The sequence below is a fragment of the Rutidosis leptorrhynchoides genome, chromosome 11 (genome assembly GCF_046630445.1).
Source record: "Rutidosis leptorrhynchoides isolate AG116_Rl617_1_P2 chromosome 11, CSIRO_AGI_Rlap_v1, whole genome shotgun sequence".
In the NCBI taxonomy this organism is placed as follows: Eukaryota; Viridiplantae; Streptophyta; class Magnoliopsida; order Asterales; family Asteraceae; genus Rutidosis; species Rutidosis leptorrhynchoides.
Genome location: NC_092343.1, coordinates 19,199,115 through 19,217,379, shown reverse-complemented (window position 1 = coordinate 19,217,379; position 18,265 = coordinate 19,199,115). Strand labels below are relative to the sequence as shown.

At 33.6% G+C, this 18,265-nt stretch overlaps 1 protein-coding gene across 1 annotated transcript; it reads right to left on the bottom strand.

Annotated features, from left to right (window-relative positions):
* Nucleotides 1–5,652: 5,652 nt before the first annotated feature.
* LOC139874329 (F-box protein At3g57590-like) lies at nt 5,653–6,651 on the bottom strand. The gene has a single exon (XM_071861774.1). It carries the CDS (start codon nt 6,649–6,651, stop codon nt 5,653–5,655), a length of 999 nt encoding a protein of 332 aa, XP_071717875.1.
* Nucleotides 6,652–18,265: the final 11,614 nt, after the last annotated feature.

Here is an 18,265-nt window from a genome sequence, read left to right as displayed (position 1 = left end):
AGGTCCCTTTGAAAGGTGCTTTAGTAATTTTGCCTTGTAAACAAGATTCACATACATCAAACGAGTCTAGTTCATTTGATTTCAAAAGTCCATTCTTTTGAAGTGTATGCATTCGATTCTTGTTTATGTGACCAAGGTGACAATGCCATAAGTAGGATTCACTCAAATCCCTTTTGAGTTTCTTGGTGTTTGCATGGTATATTGAGCTATTGTATGATGTGTCATCATGAACCAATTCATAAATACCATTCAAAGGCGAAGCCTTGAAATAGAACACATTATCTAAAGAAACATGGATATCATCATTAATGAAATTAAGATTAAAACCACATTGTTTCAAACGGGATACAGAAATAATGTTTCGAGATAAATCTGGTGCATACAAAACATTTTTCAAAATAAGCTCCAAACCACTTGGTAGCTTCAAAACAAAGTCTCCTTGAGCTTTCACTTGCACCCTTGCTCCATTTCCCATGAAGAGACTTGTTGTTCCCGCATCTTGATCACTTCTTTTGAACCCCTGCAAAGAATTGCAAATATGAGTTCCACATCCTGTGTCTAATACCCATGTATTAGAAGAAGTAATACTAAGCTCAATGTATACCATATATACATTACCTGAGGTTTGCCCTGCATCCCTCTTTTCTTTCAACTCCTTCAGGTAGACCGGGCAGTTGCGTTTCCAGTTACCCATTTCACCGCAACCGAAGCACGGATCTTCCTTGGGGTTAGCTTTACCGGCAACCTTTTGCTTCTTGTTGTTGTTGGTTGGGGTAAACATCTTCCCCTTTCCCTTGCCCTTGCCTTGGTAGGCGGGTCCTTTCCTCTTAGCCGCGATCGGCTTAGAAGTGTTATTGTTTTTGGACCCGCCTTCATTGATCATAAACATGGGTGAAGCCCTTTTACCCATGCTCGCTTCGGCCGTCTTAAGCATGGCATGTAATTCGACAATGCTCTTATCCCATCCATTCACGTTATAATTCATTAAAAATGTGTCAAACCTCTTTGACAAGGAATTAAGGATAAGGTCCGTGGCTAATTCATTAGACACGTTGCAGTTTAGACAGTTCGCTCGATCAATTAGGCTTTTCATCTTAAGGACATAAGATGAAACGGATTGGGAGTCGTCCATCCGACATGCATGAAATGCTCGGACTGTTTCAAAGCGCTCGACACGAGCTTGTTGAAGGAACATCTCCTTCAACTGTGTGATCATGTCATATGTACTATGATGCTCGAAATCCTTTTGGAGTTCTGGTATCATAGTCCCAAGCATGAGGCAAGAAACTTGCACCGAATCGGTGCAATATTTCTCCCAATAAGCCATGCCTTCCGTATCATCCTCGTCCGGTTGATCGAGAATGGGGTCTTCCAACACATACGCCCTATCCTCTAGTTTGAGGACTATTCTTAGATTGCGAAACTAATCCATGAAGTTCGTATGGTTGAGTTTTTCCTTTTCGAGGATTGACCTCAACGATAGGTTGTTAAAGTTGATTGGTGCATTTGGAATGTTGTTGTTATTGGCTGCCATCTACAAAATTTAGCAAAGTTGTTTAAGTATTAATTTTAATTTAACAATCAATACCCTTTAAATTCAATTGATATTTATTAAATTTTAGAATCCAACAGTAAACCAAATTTCGGTTAGGTGACCTTTATCCCGTCATTTGATTTAGCTAGGTAGTCATTATATGACAATTGCAATCCTTTTGCAACTTCTAAGTTATGGGATCATGCAATCCTTTTGCATGGCATATTTATCCCATCAACGCCTATTTGTTCCTCATGCTTTGGTGACCCTAAGTTCATGATTCCCAAATCAAGTCGTCCTACTTGTGTAAACGTGTAAATTCAACATACAAGTGGTAAGGTGACCTTTATCCCACAAGTGTGCGAAATTCACCTTAATCATATTAGTTTGCTCATAATGGTTAGGTGACCTTTATCCCATCATGAGTTCCCTAATAGCCTAAGCGTCACACAATAAGGATGGCGTTTAACTTGTTTACCTTGTTAATTAAGGGATTTTAAGTTTTCATTAAATCTAGTTTGAGAAAACTTTTATGCCACACACCAACATGCATTTAGTGTATGGTTCATTTGAAATTCATTTTCAAGTCTTGTAATTAAGCCAATTACTTGATATAAACCATTTTATATGTCTGATCCTTTTAGTGTTCTTAATAACTATTTATTAATGTCCTTTTGCCATTTCAATTTAACCATTTAAATTGTCGTTTTGCATGTAGTTAATAATGTTTAATTTAACCAATTAAATTGTCATTTTGCTTGTTGTTAACTTGTGATAAACTTGTAGCAACCAAACATACAAACACAATAAACAACCATGCATGCAAAACAAATATGTTCACAATCAAGCCATTTAGGTAGACATTTGTTTAGCCGAAAACAAATGCCACCGGTTAAAGGGTTATAACACAAAGTAGGAGATTTTAAATCTCCCACTTAATCTTGCATCCAAATGCTTCTTCTTGTGTTCTTCAAGTCTTCATCATCTTCATCATTTTTTACAAAATATATCCTAATACATTTTTCTCTAAAAAATGAAATTACAACCTAATCAATTTTACATACCAAATATAAAATAAATTACATAACCAAAATAATATTATTACAAACCAAATGAATGAATTAATATTACATACCAAATAAATGAATTAATTCAACCAAACATGCAACCATTCAAACACAAGGTTAAGGCTTGATTGTGAACTTTAACATACAACAAATATGACCAAAATGGAACAACCCAAAACCCATTTTGGGTGTCCAAGAATTCGGCCAAAAAACAACACCCACCCAAACCCTTTAATTTTTGCATTTTTCATGCATGCATGTACATAAAATGCAAAAAATAGTGGGTTTAAAAAATCATCTCGAAGCATATTCCATCAACTTCGGCTCTAGATACCATTGTTGGGATTTAACAAGTTTCATAATACTTAAAACATTTTAAGAATCAAATTAAGGCGGAAGCATGTAAGTATTGCTATTTAGAACTTGTTAATCTTTAACCAATTAAAGTTAAATCTCAATTAGGATCAAGTTGTGAAACATACTTACAAACTACAAGCAAGTAAAGGGTTTATACCTACTCCAAGCTAGGTAGTGAATGATGAAGATGATGATGAAGAATGGAGCCTCAAATGGATGAAACCTCAAGTTGTTATACCCCAAGCTTATCACCAACACCTTGTACTTTGGTTAGGATTTGTTAACACTTGAATTTAGCTTACAAAAAAAGGATTGAGAACCCTTTCTCCCTCCCTAATACTCACGGCCTGGACAGCAGAAAGGAAGATTGTGCAGTTTTTTTGAAGTGTATTTTGATGTGTATTGCATGTTTGTTGAGTCTCCAAGAGGTCTTGGTACATATGCACATGCACATGGGAAGTAACCACACTAAAATAATGTTTATTAGCATGCTTACTTGCAACTCCAATGCCACTCCCATATTAGTTTATAAAAGGATTTTATAACATTAGATTTTATAAAACATAATATATAAACTTCCATTTTATAAAATAGTTTTATAAAATTAGATTTTATAAAACATATTTTATAAATTTCTATATTATAAATTATGTATGTTATTTATAAAACCAATTTTATAAAATTCCATTTTATATGTTATGTATACTTTATTTTATAAAACCAATTTTATAAAATGTAACATAACTTTATTAATTATTTAACCTATAAATAATTAAACTCTTATTATATAAATTATTCCATAATTTATATACACATCACGTAATATTATTTTAGAAAACCATTTTTCTTAAATTTCAAGTGTCGCGTAATTTCATCAACGATCCAATCGCTAAGATCAAAATACGATTAAGGTGTCGGTTAGCTTGTTATTGGGTATGACCCGACTTGGATCAAAACATATTAGCCACATTAATTTAATATGTCTCTCGGGCATACGAAATACCTTCAATAATAACAACTTATAGCATAATAGATATATTGGCTTTAATATTCTCATATAGTGAAAGTGAATTTCATAGTTATTTCAGTTTCCACTAGAAGTGGCAGTAAATTATTAATGCTACCCGTTTTCAGTTTCTAAAGGGTCAAATGGGTTGAATAACGAAGAAGGAAATTGGTCAAATGTGTTTAATAATGAATGGGTCTAAAGTTACTCAGGTGTATTTATGATGCATACAGTTACAACCTACTAAGAATACATGAGAACATTAGCCAACTCACAACCAATTAAGGTACTCGACGAAGGCGGGATCAACCCGCGATCCTAAAAAGAGATAAGTTGAATTGTTAAGTGTACATATCATCAATTCACATACAGACCATCAGGTGAGAACATTTGATTCGTGTTAAAAGTTAAATTATGTCTGAATTTAAGTGTATCAAACTATAATTCAAATTTAAACAGAATTTAAGCTACGAAACTTTTGTATACATTCAAATAATCCTGACTACCCATGAACATCAAAATTGCCATGCCTTTTTTTTCTTGTCCTGTTCTGCGGTTCTGCCAAATCAAAACACAAAATTTTCCGCATCATTTGAGCGTTCATAGTGGATTTTCTACCCGTTGTCTGAGTGAAAACAATGGTTTTTCCACCATTTGCATATACCTGTAACTATGAAAACAATCATAATTGTAAGTATGTTCCATTGACTAAACAGTCAAAACTTCACATGATTAAGATCCAAAATATCAAGTTCATACCATGACAAGATGAACGAGTATTGTCCGCTTAGAAGTTGAGGTTGTTGGAATAGAATATAACTTGATGCCCTTTTATAGCTTTTCATCTTGATCACCAACCTTTTAATCTTAACCAGACAAATTCATACTAATAATAATCTATTAAACAAGCTTACAATTCTCACAAAGTATAAATTCACCATGTAATTAAAGTATGCTTTTAAGCTTAACGACGCAAGCTTTCACCCAAGTGTGATAAAAACAATTGTTTCAAAACATGAAGTGTGTAGTTGTCACTGTGCATCTGATCTGGGTTTCAACATTTTCATTCCATAATCTGAGTAGTACAATTTACTGGTGGTGTAGTGCTACTTCAAAGTTCAAATGTATAATATTTCAAACAGTTGTTTTATGTCAATGATATTATCTGATATTAAAAACTTGTAAACAAAAGTGCAGCATAATAGTACTTGTATACAATTAAAGGCAACTAAAGTTAATCAAACTGCATGAAAAATGAAATAACAGATTTCAAAGTGTGTTAAACAAGAAAGCATAATTGAAATTGACCAGTTCGTTATATGTAAATAGTAATGAAGGTAAACCTACATTTTTTGTATACTTCAAAGTAAGTGTGTTAAACAAGAAAGAACAATTGAAATTGGCAATAAATATAATATTCTCAAACAATGGAGTAATAATATAAACATCTCAAACAATTAGTACATGTTGATTCAGTGGGTAACTTATCCCCTCTAAATTACGTAACGTAAAAACATAAATGTAAGAATATAAATTAGATTTCATCATCTTCATTTCAAATAGTCCTTGCTGCAAGCTCCAAAACTCAGCAGCTTATCAATAGATTAGATTTCAACTATTATTGTGATCGATCTCCAAATTAATCTTGCAATGTATGCATCACCTTGTCATTTAGTGCGCATATTTGATTAAGCGCATGTAAAAGAAGAACACCTACCATAAACCCCAAGATTGATTAAGTGGCTCAAGTTGGGGTTATAAGCTAAAAGCTGTGCTTTATATCCATCTGTATATACGATTATAAGTTGGTCTTTATCATTGAATCCCACGACTCTCCACTTTGGTTGTAAGGTAACATTGAAGAGCACGATAAAGGATTTTGAAACGTGGTCCATCAACCACACTTTATAAACTTCATTTCCTTGAAACGTGGTTCCTTCTCTTTGAATCACACTAAGAGACTCTTTAAAAATAAATATGTCGAAATTATTGTGGGCTAACGTATTTGGAACATCTATCTTTGTGAATTCGTCACTTGTCAAATCAAACGATAAGATAAAATAATTACAATCAACTACAGTACTAACAACCCAGTATACAAACCCGTTTATAACCAATGAAGTTTGTGCACTCAACTGGATATTTAACCATTTACTAGGAAGTTTGATAAACCGACTACCTTCACGTTTGAATATAACATTATTTATTTTGACAACGGGACAAACTCCAAAACCAACAGAACCACCTCCATTGTAAGGCAAGTCAATTGCTACTGATTCAATTTCTACTAATTTTCCACATGTTCCATATAGATTCCAAAAAATGTCACAGCGATTTAAAACATTGTTATTATTATCTTCACCTAAATAAGAACCACTTATAAAACAAACCAAACCATGCGAGCTACACACAAGCGTAAAATAATTAACGGACTGAGGATACCTCGAGGAAATCATGTGTTGGGGGAAAGTATCATCATCATCATCATCAAGTACCCAATAGCCTCGGTTCACCCTTAAAAGAAGACGTTTTCTTTGCGCCTGGCTCACAATGTAATCCGATTCAAATTCAGGGCTATCAATCAAAGACTTCCATTCTTTCGAGACGGATTGAAATCGAATAAGTGATTTAACAGGAAGATGATAAAAGATTTCGATTTGTAGAACTAAAGGTATGTAATTTGCCATTGTTTTTTTTTTTTTGATGATCTATGTAACTTATCTATCAATCAATATTTATAAATACCAAATTCTAGGTTGAAAACCCACAAAACTGAAGGAAGAAAACCCCACAAATTCGTTGTTGGCCAGACAAAAACTAAAAACCTAATAAAAACTAATGATCGTGTCCCATAAAGGGTTTTGGTTGGGTAGTTAATTTAAATTAAAAACGTGCAGCCCATCTAGCCGCCTCTTTTGGTCCACTTCTCCATATGGGCTTTCGTTAAACATGCACACCTGGCCTCTTTTATCCATCCACACAATTTATCCTAAATTGACCATTCTACCCTTCTTATTATATTATTAAACCACCCTTCAATTATTTTATTATCCTAACCTTAACGTTCATTGCCTTTTTATGTTATGCATTTTTTGAATATGATTTTTTTTTTTTTTTAACATTTTTTTTTTTCAATTATTTTTTGAATATGATGGCTTAAGAAGTCGTGCCATTTACTGCTTTAAGAGGTCGTGTGAATAACAAACTAATGGACACTATTGTCCGATCCCAAATAAACAGACTTGAAGGACCCAATGATGAAGTATTCACAACGCCCAATGATGATGAGCAATTAAAAAAGGAGGAGAAAGTCAAATTGTCAAAAAAAGAGTCATTCAAGATTCACCATGTCATTAGCTAGGAGGATGACAAGGTCAAGAATGAGCAACACCTACAATGTCTTAGTGTTTAGTATGTGAAGTCAAATAAGAATGCATGTATGTATGGTACTGAATATACCAAGTAAACAAAACTAAAATGGCAAACTTGACTAGTTGACTCAATGTAACAATGAAGCCATGTAACATTATTTTTCTAGTTGTGTATGTTCGAACAAGTTTCGTTTACACAATCCTGCATTCGAATAATTTTGTGTTCTACATTCTGAGTTCGAACACAAATTTACATGGTGTTCGAACACTTACCTGCTCCACATTTTTTCTTTCTATAAAATCTGAATTCGAACACCAATTTTAATCTGTGCTTGAACAATTTTGTGTTCTACACTTTGTTCTACATTTTTTTGACTTCGAACAAAAACACCTAAAGTCGAACAAAAATTGTTCAATTCGAACATCTATAGTCGAACAATTTTCTTATGGAAAGGATTCCAAACAACGTAACAATTAAAACAATCATCATCTTCATTTAAACAATAACCAGTAAAACAAAGCAAAGCCATGAGAATAACCAACCAACCAAGAATCTTGCATCAAATTTTTAAGCCGCCTAAGTGACCGATGATACTAAGAAATCATGTGTTACGGAAAATAATGACCAGTAAAACAAATCAAGTCATGAGAACACCCTTTTAATCAATTGAGGCTTGAACTATAAAAAGGTCCGGTACCTGGTATTACAAGTTTTGTAAAGTTCTGTTAAAATCTCTCCAATTTGTGAAGTCTTAATGAGTCATTTTGGGATGTATGTGTTGGTCCCAATCCAATGACGTAGAACTTTAGTAATCAATTAAACAAGATAATAACGATTAATTGTATCGAATTAAACAGTTTTATCAAGTGCGAAAATAATTGATTTACTCAGTAACACACACAAAGTAAATAAGAATTCGTTTAGATAACAGAGAAGATTTTATTGAGAGATTGACGAATTGAAATGTAGAACATATCTTCTTAACTGAAATGTAAAACATATCTCCTATTTATGGACATGAGATCAAGAAACCAGAATCCCCTCGAAGTCTAAAATGTCGTGTTTCCTAACTAACAACCTTACAAACTAGGAAACAAGATAAAATAGTATCACAATCAAATCTTCTACTTGAATTCAAAAATATTCGCTTAGACGTAAACTCTTCATTCTTATCTTCAATAATTTATGCGTATTTGGTTAAGTCTTCGGATCTTCATAATATTCAACAGAGTCCATGTTCTTCATAATGCCTGCCTGTATCATCCAGACTCTAAATTCAAGACTCTACTCTCCGGACTCTAAACAATGATTTTCCTAACAATATGGGTCTATTCTGGTGCAATGTATCCCTTTTAGTAGAAAGGGCCGCATTGCTAAAATAGATTAAATCATACTAATTTCTAATTTATTGTGTTATGAATACAAATTGACTAGTAGATTAAGATTAACGAAAGTTGATTGCAACATGCTAGTCAGTATAATGTGAATCTCGACATACTATCTGAGTGTCATTTGTCACCAACATTTGTCATAAAATATTTTAACAACAATCATAACTAAAGAAAACAAGTCAAAGTGAATACACTCGCCCCTAATGTTAATTGATGATTTATTTATTGCTTTTCGAAAGTTGCAACTCAAATAATTGAAAATCCTTTTATTCTAGTTGAACATTAGATACTTTTATTTTGAATGTCTCTATTTAGTTGGGACTTACTCTACTATCATCTCTTCTTGTAGTCGATTTACCTTTATGAGGTGGTGAATTCTTTTATCGTAGTTACTATGTTATTTTGGGTATTCATACTCCGTTTTGAAGTTCGTGGTAGGTTAATGAGTTCGTTTAAAAAAGCTTGTTCAAAATGGTAGAAATACACATTAACCATCTTGGTTTAACCAGTCAAATCTAGATTACAATAACCGACATATAAATGATTCGATATAAATGCTCGATGCCTACCACTTTACCGAAATCAAATATTCATAGTTCCGTTAATTTCAGCTGATTCGTAAGCCACCAGCTCTGCCACATACGCTCTGCCACATATGCTCTGCCATACCCATTATACGACACTCTGTATTTCCAATATGTTTGATTCTTCTACAACATTTTTTATATAATTTAACCTTAAAAAATCACTCCTAGACAGTGCTATTCTTTTTTATTCCCCTCCCTACAAATATAAGAGGCAATATGTGTATTAGCTTTATTCATGAAGGATCAGATTGTAGCCAAACTCACCAACATTAATCTGGTAATACACAGATTTCATCAGCTAACAAAACTTAATTTGATGATTTTCAACCTAATAGTTATGATATATAAACTTCTGCCAATATTAATAAATATCAATGTAATACTATTGATCTCCAAACTGTTATCACCAGAAACACAAATTCAATAGCATTGATCATGTCAATAAAAAAAAAAAATAAAAAAAAAATGGCTTCAATACTAAGTATTAGACTTTGATTCAATGTGTGAGTTACCTCCTCTTAATGTCTGCACATACATTAATAAAAAAATTTAAAATGCAAGATTTATTATCATAAAGGTTGAAAACTATCACACATGAATCAATGCATACATTACGTAACCAAAAACGAAAAATGAAAAACTAAAAAACTAAAATGTAAAAATATAATTTGGATTCATTTATTCCTTGCTGCAATCACACGTCACCATGATCGTCATTTAGTGTGTCTGATTGATCAAGCAATAGTAGTGATTCCGTGTAGCTTGTAAAAGAGAAAAAACCGAAATTAAGCCCAATTTTGTAGAACTCGTATTTTGAATAAGGTTCATAAGCTGTGTAGAATGTAAAAGTGGAACAATCGACATTAAGCCAAAGTTTGTCGAACTGTTCCGAATTAGGTTCATAAGTTGCAAGCTCAGTTACATATTGAAACAATCCACGCTCTTCTGAATATTTGAAGTCTTCTAAATATTTTTCGATTATAAGTTGGTTATTATCCCTTAATCCCACTACTTTCCACCTATATGGTAAGGTAACAGTGTACATCTTGATAAACGATTTTGAAACATGGTCCATCAACCACACATTGTGAACCTCTTTTGAGAATGTGTATGTACTTGGAGGCACGTAGTCACTATCAACCACACCAAGAGACCCTTTTAGATTAAATAACTTAAACATTTCGTCCCTATAAGTTCGGTGGGCTAACTCATCTGGAAGTTGCATTTTTGTAAATTCTTCAGTTGTCAAATTGAACAATATGATCGTATCACACTTACCTACATGGCCAGCATAAGCAGGCCAATAAATAAACTCGTTTAAAGCAACTGGTGTTTGATTCTCCAATCCAATATCAAACCATTTACTAGGAAATTTGATTAATGGACTTCTCCAAACCCCTGCACTTAATGTAAATACCTCAACTCGATACACACAAGTGCATTCAAGTTTGTCTTCTACTTTATAATATGGAACAAAAAAACTATTCATTCTGACAATCTTAGGGTCAAGAGAGTTGGGACAAACTCCAAAACCAACATGAACATGATCATAATATGGCACATCAGTTATTATTGATTTTCTTATAGAAGGATTCCAAAAAACGTAACGACTAAAACAATCATCTTCAACTACATAGCAACCAGTAAAGCAAAGCAAACCATGATCACTACCAATAAACTCTGAATCATTATTATACTCTAAACGGTGTTTATTTAGAAGGCGGTTAATGGGTCGAGGATAGGTCAAAGGAATTTTGTTTCGGAGGAAGTTATCATCATATTCAATTACCCAACAATACTCACCTTTTTCACGATCATCATTCACATTGCCTCTATGCATCCTTAAAAGAAGACGTTGTCGTTGCATCTGGCCGACAATGTAATCGGAGTTAAATTCAGAGCTATCAATCAAAGTCTTCCATTCGAATCAATGATTTAACAGGAAGCTGACAGAAAATTTTGATTTGTATAATCGATGGTACGTAATCAGGCATAGTTTTTTGTTTTGCAGATCTACTATCGTATATATGAGTTATATTAATACACAAAATAGTTATAAGGATTTGACTTAAGATTTGTATGATGCCGGTTTTTTGATAAGTATAAAATCTTACCCTTAGATAGTTACGGAGTATTAAGTATTGACGTAACAAATTTCTTTAAGATCCGTGATTTCATTAGGAAGCAAGTACGTTATGTTCGCAATAAGAATTAATACCCGTGGCCGTAACTATAATACCATGATAATAATAAGAAATAATCTTTTTTTGAATTTTTTTTTTAAATGGTAATATATTTATAGGTTTTACAGAAATAGTTTTTCAAAAAAAAAAAAAAATTTATAAACATGGGTAAACCGTTTATTCATTTGCCGGTTTGATGGTTTGAAAGCCAAACCGATTATTCATTAGCCGGTTTGAAGTTTTCTGACGTCACCGTTACAAGTAATTAGGGTTTCGGCCGTGGACCCGTATTTTTAACCAAACCGGCATTTGAAATGCCGGTTTGTAATTTTATATTTTTTTTTCTTATTTATGTTATGTTTGTGTTATTTTATTATGATTTTTATATAATTTTTTTTATCAATTAATTATTTATTAGTTTATAAATAATCAGATTATTTTTTGTTTTTCATATTATATTATGTTTTTATTATTTAATTATAATAATTTGTAGTTTGTAAAACGAGTTTTCAATTAATAAATTATTCATTATTGCAAAATATAATAAAAGTACATTCATTAAAATAAAAGAGTTTTTATTAAAACAACCATTAAAACACACATACTATTACAATCATTCATAATACGCTCATTCAACGTCCACGTCTATGCCCATGTTTGTGTCCACCGGTACCACATCGTGGTGGATTTGAAACCCGGTCACTCCTCCGAAATTGCTTTGGTTGTGGGTCGGGCTCATCATCTCCTAGATCCATCGCATCATGAACATTATGATCAACTTGTGATGTACCTCCAAAATTCGGGAATGCCAAGGGAGAGTTTCGCCGAACATATGTTTGAGTTCGTTGAGATCCCAAATCAAACGCAGAGTTCCTTGGAGTTGATGGACTTCCCATATCAAATGATGAGTTCCTTGGTGTTTGATGAGGGGTAGTACCATAACCATAATCCCCTATAGACACGTCCTAGTGCGGGGTGGCACTGGATGATTGACCCTGTTTTGTATATTGAGGGAAACCATAATCCAGCCATTGGTAGTTTTGTGTACCATAGAACTGGAACCCTGGATCATGCTGAGTTTGATGCGTGATGCCCATCAAATGACGCAGAAAGTCAATAAAAGCCTGCAGGTTTGGTTGACTGTTTGGTTGCATTTGAGATGTAGTCATCGCGCTTATCCTTGCTAAACCCTCCTCCTACACAATAGGTAAATGTAAACAAATATTAAAACTAATTCATTTCACACAAATATTAACACTAATTCAAGAGCAAAACTAATTATTTTACGTACATAAAGATTCTCTTCGGTTGCCCAATCACGATATTGGTTGGCGGGTTGTGGTCTCCTAATATCACGTATAGTAACAATTGTACATGCGTAGTACCACGGAAAGTAACGAGCATTCGTGCCCGTGCCCACCCCCGTCGTAGGCATATAGCCCCGAGTTTCACGTTCATACCACTGGCCAATGTACTCAACTTGCAGTTTCGTTAGCCTTATATCCGTGTTTGCTCTTGACCGTAGGGTTGTGCGGTGTACGGCATGATGCCTTTGCGGTGTCCACAACAAGTACGATGGTGGAATATCCTGAATCCATCCGAACTGTCCGCATATCCTATCTGGGAGATGCATCTCAATTGTAGCCTAAAATAGAATAGCGCCACGGTATGTCCACAAGTTAACATCAGCTCTACACTCATCGGGTAGACGGTTGATAATTGTTCGATACGGAAGCCAAAGAAACTTCAACAACATAATAAGATATTAGTTTATTTTAATATCTACATGTAATTTATAAACTTTATATGTATATTTATATATCCTCGTTAAATACCTCATTAGGGCGTAACGCCGACAACCCTGAGCGACACAAACTCAATACATGTGTGGGTGTAAGTTCGAAGCTCCGGCGTCCATACCACTTACATTAATGAAATAATCAAAAGAACTAGAAGTAACTATTAACTAGAAGTATATAAATTACAAATAATATACCTCACACCGTACGGTCCCTTCAAAGTATCATTAGATGTCAAGACTATATCCTTCAAAAGACGTGGCGCAAGACTAGGAATTCTTGCATATACCCAATGTTGCACTAAAAGCATCGCACTATTTATGCCTAATTGGTCTGTCTTTTCAGCTGTACAACACAAATTTCTATATACATGTGCTAGCACCGCACTACCCCAACTCAAACATTCAAAGTTGATGAGGTTTTGCACATAGTTTAACGGAGCGCTGGTCGAATTACCGTTGAGGAATAGAAAGGAAGACAATGCAGCTAACAAATAAACTCTAGCCCGTTGTTGGTGAGATCTCTCAGTCTCACCAACGGCCTCATTCAACTTTGCACATAAAGCAGATATTAAGATGTGTCCTGATTTTATGTTATTAGGACGAACATCAATCCCAAAATATTGGCCAGCAAAATCAGACCATTGATCCGGCGTCATGCTGTTCCATACACCCAAAACAACATCTCATTTATGGGTAAACCCCATAAAATTTGAACATCTTGCAACGTTAGCGTTGCTTCTCCTACGCAAAACATATATACGAATATAAATAATAGAAATACAAATATATACGTATATATATATAATATGTATATATATACATATACATATATATATATATTCATATACATATATGTATATATATACATATACATATATGTATATATATTCATATACATATATGTATATATATACATATACATATATGTATATATACATATACATATATGTATATATATATATACATATATGTATATATATATACATACATATATGTATATATATATACATACATATATGTATATATATATACATACATATATATATATATATATATATATATATATATATATATATATATCAAAACATATATACGAATATAAATAATAGAAATACAAATTATATATATTGAACACAAATTATACACTTATATATGAATTATATATATAAATTAATTTAAATACAAATTAGCTATATTTTCACATTTAATCAATTAAAGTTAAAATACTAATTATATTAAATACAGATTATTTGGTTAAAAATATTTTACCAATAGGGAAGTGGAAGGTATGCGTCTCCGGCCACCACCGTTCAACCAGCGCTGAAATAAGAGCGTGCTCTAATAGTTGATATCCTATTCTGAAAACCTGCCCTAAACCCGTTTGTTCAATATAACGGTATACCCGTGGGTCTATAAACTCGTCTGCAGCTGCCAGACCTTCCATATGATGCCATAAACCCCGATCTGATCTTCTTGGTTTAACTTTTTCCGATCTATCAGGATCTTGAACAGCACCCATAAATACCTTGTACGCTCGGTGAGTTCCTTGAAATTGAAAAAATAATAGTGATTCGTCTAGCGGAGTTGCTCGAGGTTGGGCGGGATCCATTGCAAATTCGTGTGTGTGTCGAAAGGGTGAAAGAGAATGGTGGAGTGATACAAACCGATGTACCAGAGATCGAATTATATAAAGCTTCAAACCGGCCTTTCAATTGCCGGTTTGGACACGTGGCCAACTTTGATTCGCAGCAATTATGTCACGGCTTAGGGAATAAATGAAAAGGTGGTTGGTGCGAAAACTGTTAGGGTCAAACGGTCAAACCGGCATTTCATTTGCCGGTTTGAGTGAGAATTAAACACGTGTCCAAACCGATGTTTTAAAGGCCGGTTTGGCTCCAAAATATACAAACCGGCATTTTGTTGATCGATTTTCCTATTTTTATAATTATCCCGTTTGAAAAACCATTTCTATAATTACTATAGCAAAAAAATCATTTAAAAAAAAATCTCTTTTTTATTAGAAAGCCAACATGTATTATATTATGAATATGAACAAATGTTGCAACAAAGCATGTATGGACATGCACCACCATCACAGTAACATAATTGTACAAGGAAACTCGACCCAAATCTATCTCTATACTAATATTTATTTATTAATGATATATAACACGATATTAGCTCCACATTATCATCCAATGCTGACACGAGACGGACAACCGCAAAAGAAGGATTTATCAACCATTGATGTCAATCATTGGATGTCTTTTTTATCTTTTAGATATCCACTCAAAATATTCCACTTGAATGTCAATGAGAAGGGTTGTGACGCCCCGTACAAAATTAACGTGTACTGATCATCAATAACAGGATCATTACAAGGTCAAACACTATATGCTGTTTTAAAACAAGTTTGCATTCATAAAAAGGGTAGCGTCTTTACCGACGTCAAATGATTACAAAAGATAACTTACTTCTACGAATAGAAAACATTAACATAGTACGTGACACAAAGGTCATTACAAAATTCATTGTTCAAATGTAACATAGGTTGTGAATGCAAAGTAAAAGTTTCATGCAGAGACATCTCTAAACAAAGCAGCGGGAGACTAACACAGCAAGTCTAACAGCGAGACTAATACAGTAGAAGCATCAAACGTCTAAGCACCTGAGAAATAACATGCTTTAAAATATCAACACGAATGTTGGTGAGCTATAGTTTAATTGTAACAGTAATGTAAGGTAGGCCACGAGATTTCGTATTTCAAAACAGTATGAAAAGTATATGCTTAACCGTGGGCACTTGGTAACTAACTTAACGTAATATCACCCCCTAAAAGTACACTTGGCGAGTGCGTAAGTTTACGAAGTATTAAACACCCATTAAATGCTAGCGCGACTAGCCCGAGTGGGGATGTCAAACCCTATGGATCCATATCTAAGATTCGCGTTCACCGGTTCAAAAACCAATGACTAAACGTTACCGAGCTAAGGGGAAAGTTTATGCCGTTATATAACCCACAAATATATAAAGTTTAAGTACTCGTGCCTAGTAAGTAAAACGTAAAAAGCGCATGTATTCTCAGTCCCAAAAATAGTTAAAGTAAAAAGGGATGCTTAACTCATAGTGAATAAGCAGTAAAAGTCGATACGAGATAAGTAAGCAAGTAAGTTGGTCCGAAAGGTCCTCAACCTAAGTCAAAAGTTACTAAATCAGTAAATCGTTCCCAAAGGTTTAAAAGTACATAAATTAAGTCTTAAGTATCATCATCAACGTACGTAAAAAGTAAAGTAAGTTTCAATCAAGAATAGAGATCGAAACAAAGGCTGACTTCATTCAGCTGCTACGACCTCTATACAAATCGAAAAGACGCGTAGTCAGTGGCCATGCCTCTGTATATGAGTCCTCTAACCTCTGATGAAATTTTCAGAACCTAACTCGTCTTCCTTTAACCGTGGCGATGGTTTAAGTGCGAGTAGGTCAGAAATTTCAGCACAACGTTACAAAGGCGTAGTGACTTTCAGAAGGCTATAAATCCTAAATCGTATATTGGATTAAGACAAGTTTTAAACAAAAAATCATCTACTCAAACCGAACTATCTGGAAATCAACTTTTCCAGAAGCCCAGGGGCCTGATCAGACCCTGAAAAACAGCAAACAAGTGCTCAGGTAGGATTCTTGGTGCTTGATGCTCATCACGGTTCTCATCCTTGATGCTTGTAGCTTCAAGTGTACAACTCAATGATGTGTTAGCATCACTTTGACCAAGGTTTAACCATCAACACACAAGAGTCAAGACTAAGAATTAAAACACAACTCATGTGAGAGTTTGAGCAAGGTGATGAACCAAAGTTACATCAATTTTCTTAGTTTCAACACAAATACAAGTCATATTATGCTATAAACTTTGAATCAAACTAAATAAGCAATACCTTAAGTTATGGAATTAGATCTTAGCTAAGTATTAAAGACCTTAGACTAAAAAGTCTAGATCTCATGTTCTTGGTGAATCCCTAAGTCAAAACACTTAGACTTTCAACTTTTACACAACCATAAGTTATGAAACTTAGATCTTGTAAAGCAAAGTGAACACAAGTTAATGAACTCTTGTTTTAACAAGTTAGATGACCATAAGTTATATAACTTAGATCAATCTTAGATGAGTGAAAGTTATAAATTAGGAAGCTTAAACTTTCTTGTTCTTGAACTTTCAAAGTTAGACTTTGGTTACAAAATTCATGATATCAAAGTTAACAAGTAATCTTTGACCAAGAAACTTATATAAATCGATTCTTTTAAACATAAATGGTAAATTTAAAGTTAAAGATAAATAAGTTCAAGTTTGGATCCTTTATATAAAGAGATATCAAGTTACATGCTTGAATATTCATAAAATGAACTTTAAATTTCCAATACTTGAACATAAAGAGGATCTTAAAGTAATTGATCCTTAGATTATTACAAGTTTCATGTAGAATCAAAAGCTACAAAGCTTTGATCCTTGTTCTTGCTTCTTTATCATACAAGTGATTAAAGATTGCAAGATAGCATGAGGATTTAAGTTACAAAAACCAAAATCTAAAAATAATAAAAAGATGATGATGATTACGGTTTTAGGAGCAAAAAGAAGAAAGAAAAAGAGTTTAAAACTTCAAGTTCTTCAAGTAATTTTGAGAGAAAAGTTAGAGAGAAACTTGAGAGAAAAAGAGTGTGTGTTTTTGAAATGAAATGAGATGTTTAAAATGAAATGGTGGTGGTGGTGGGAGCCCTTTAGGCCGACGGTCACAATAGGTGGGGTGGGGGGACCATTTGCTTGGCATGGGTGGTAGTACATGGTGGTGTAGGTACATGTTGGGTGGCATGGAACATAAGGTTAAAATTCATAAGTAGTAGTACCAAGCATGCTTAATACTTGTCTTATTTCCTAATGGGTTTTGTCTTATGTTTCATGGGCTAATTAGTTCAT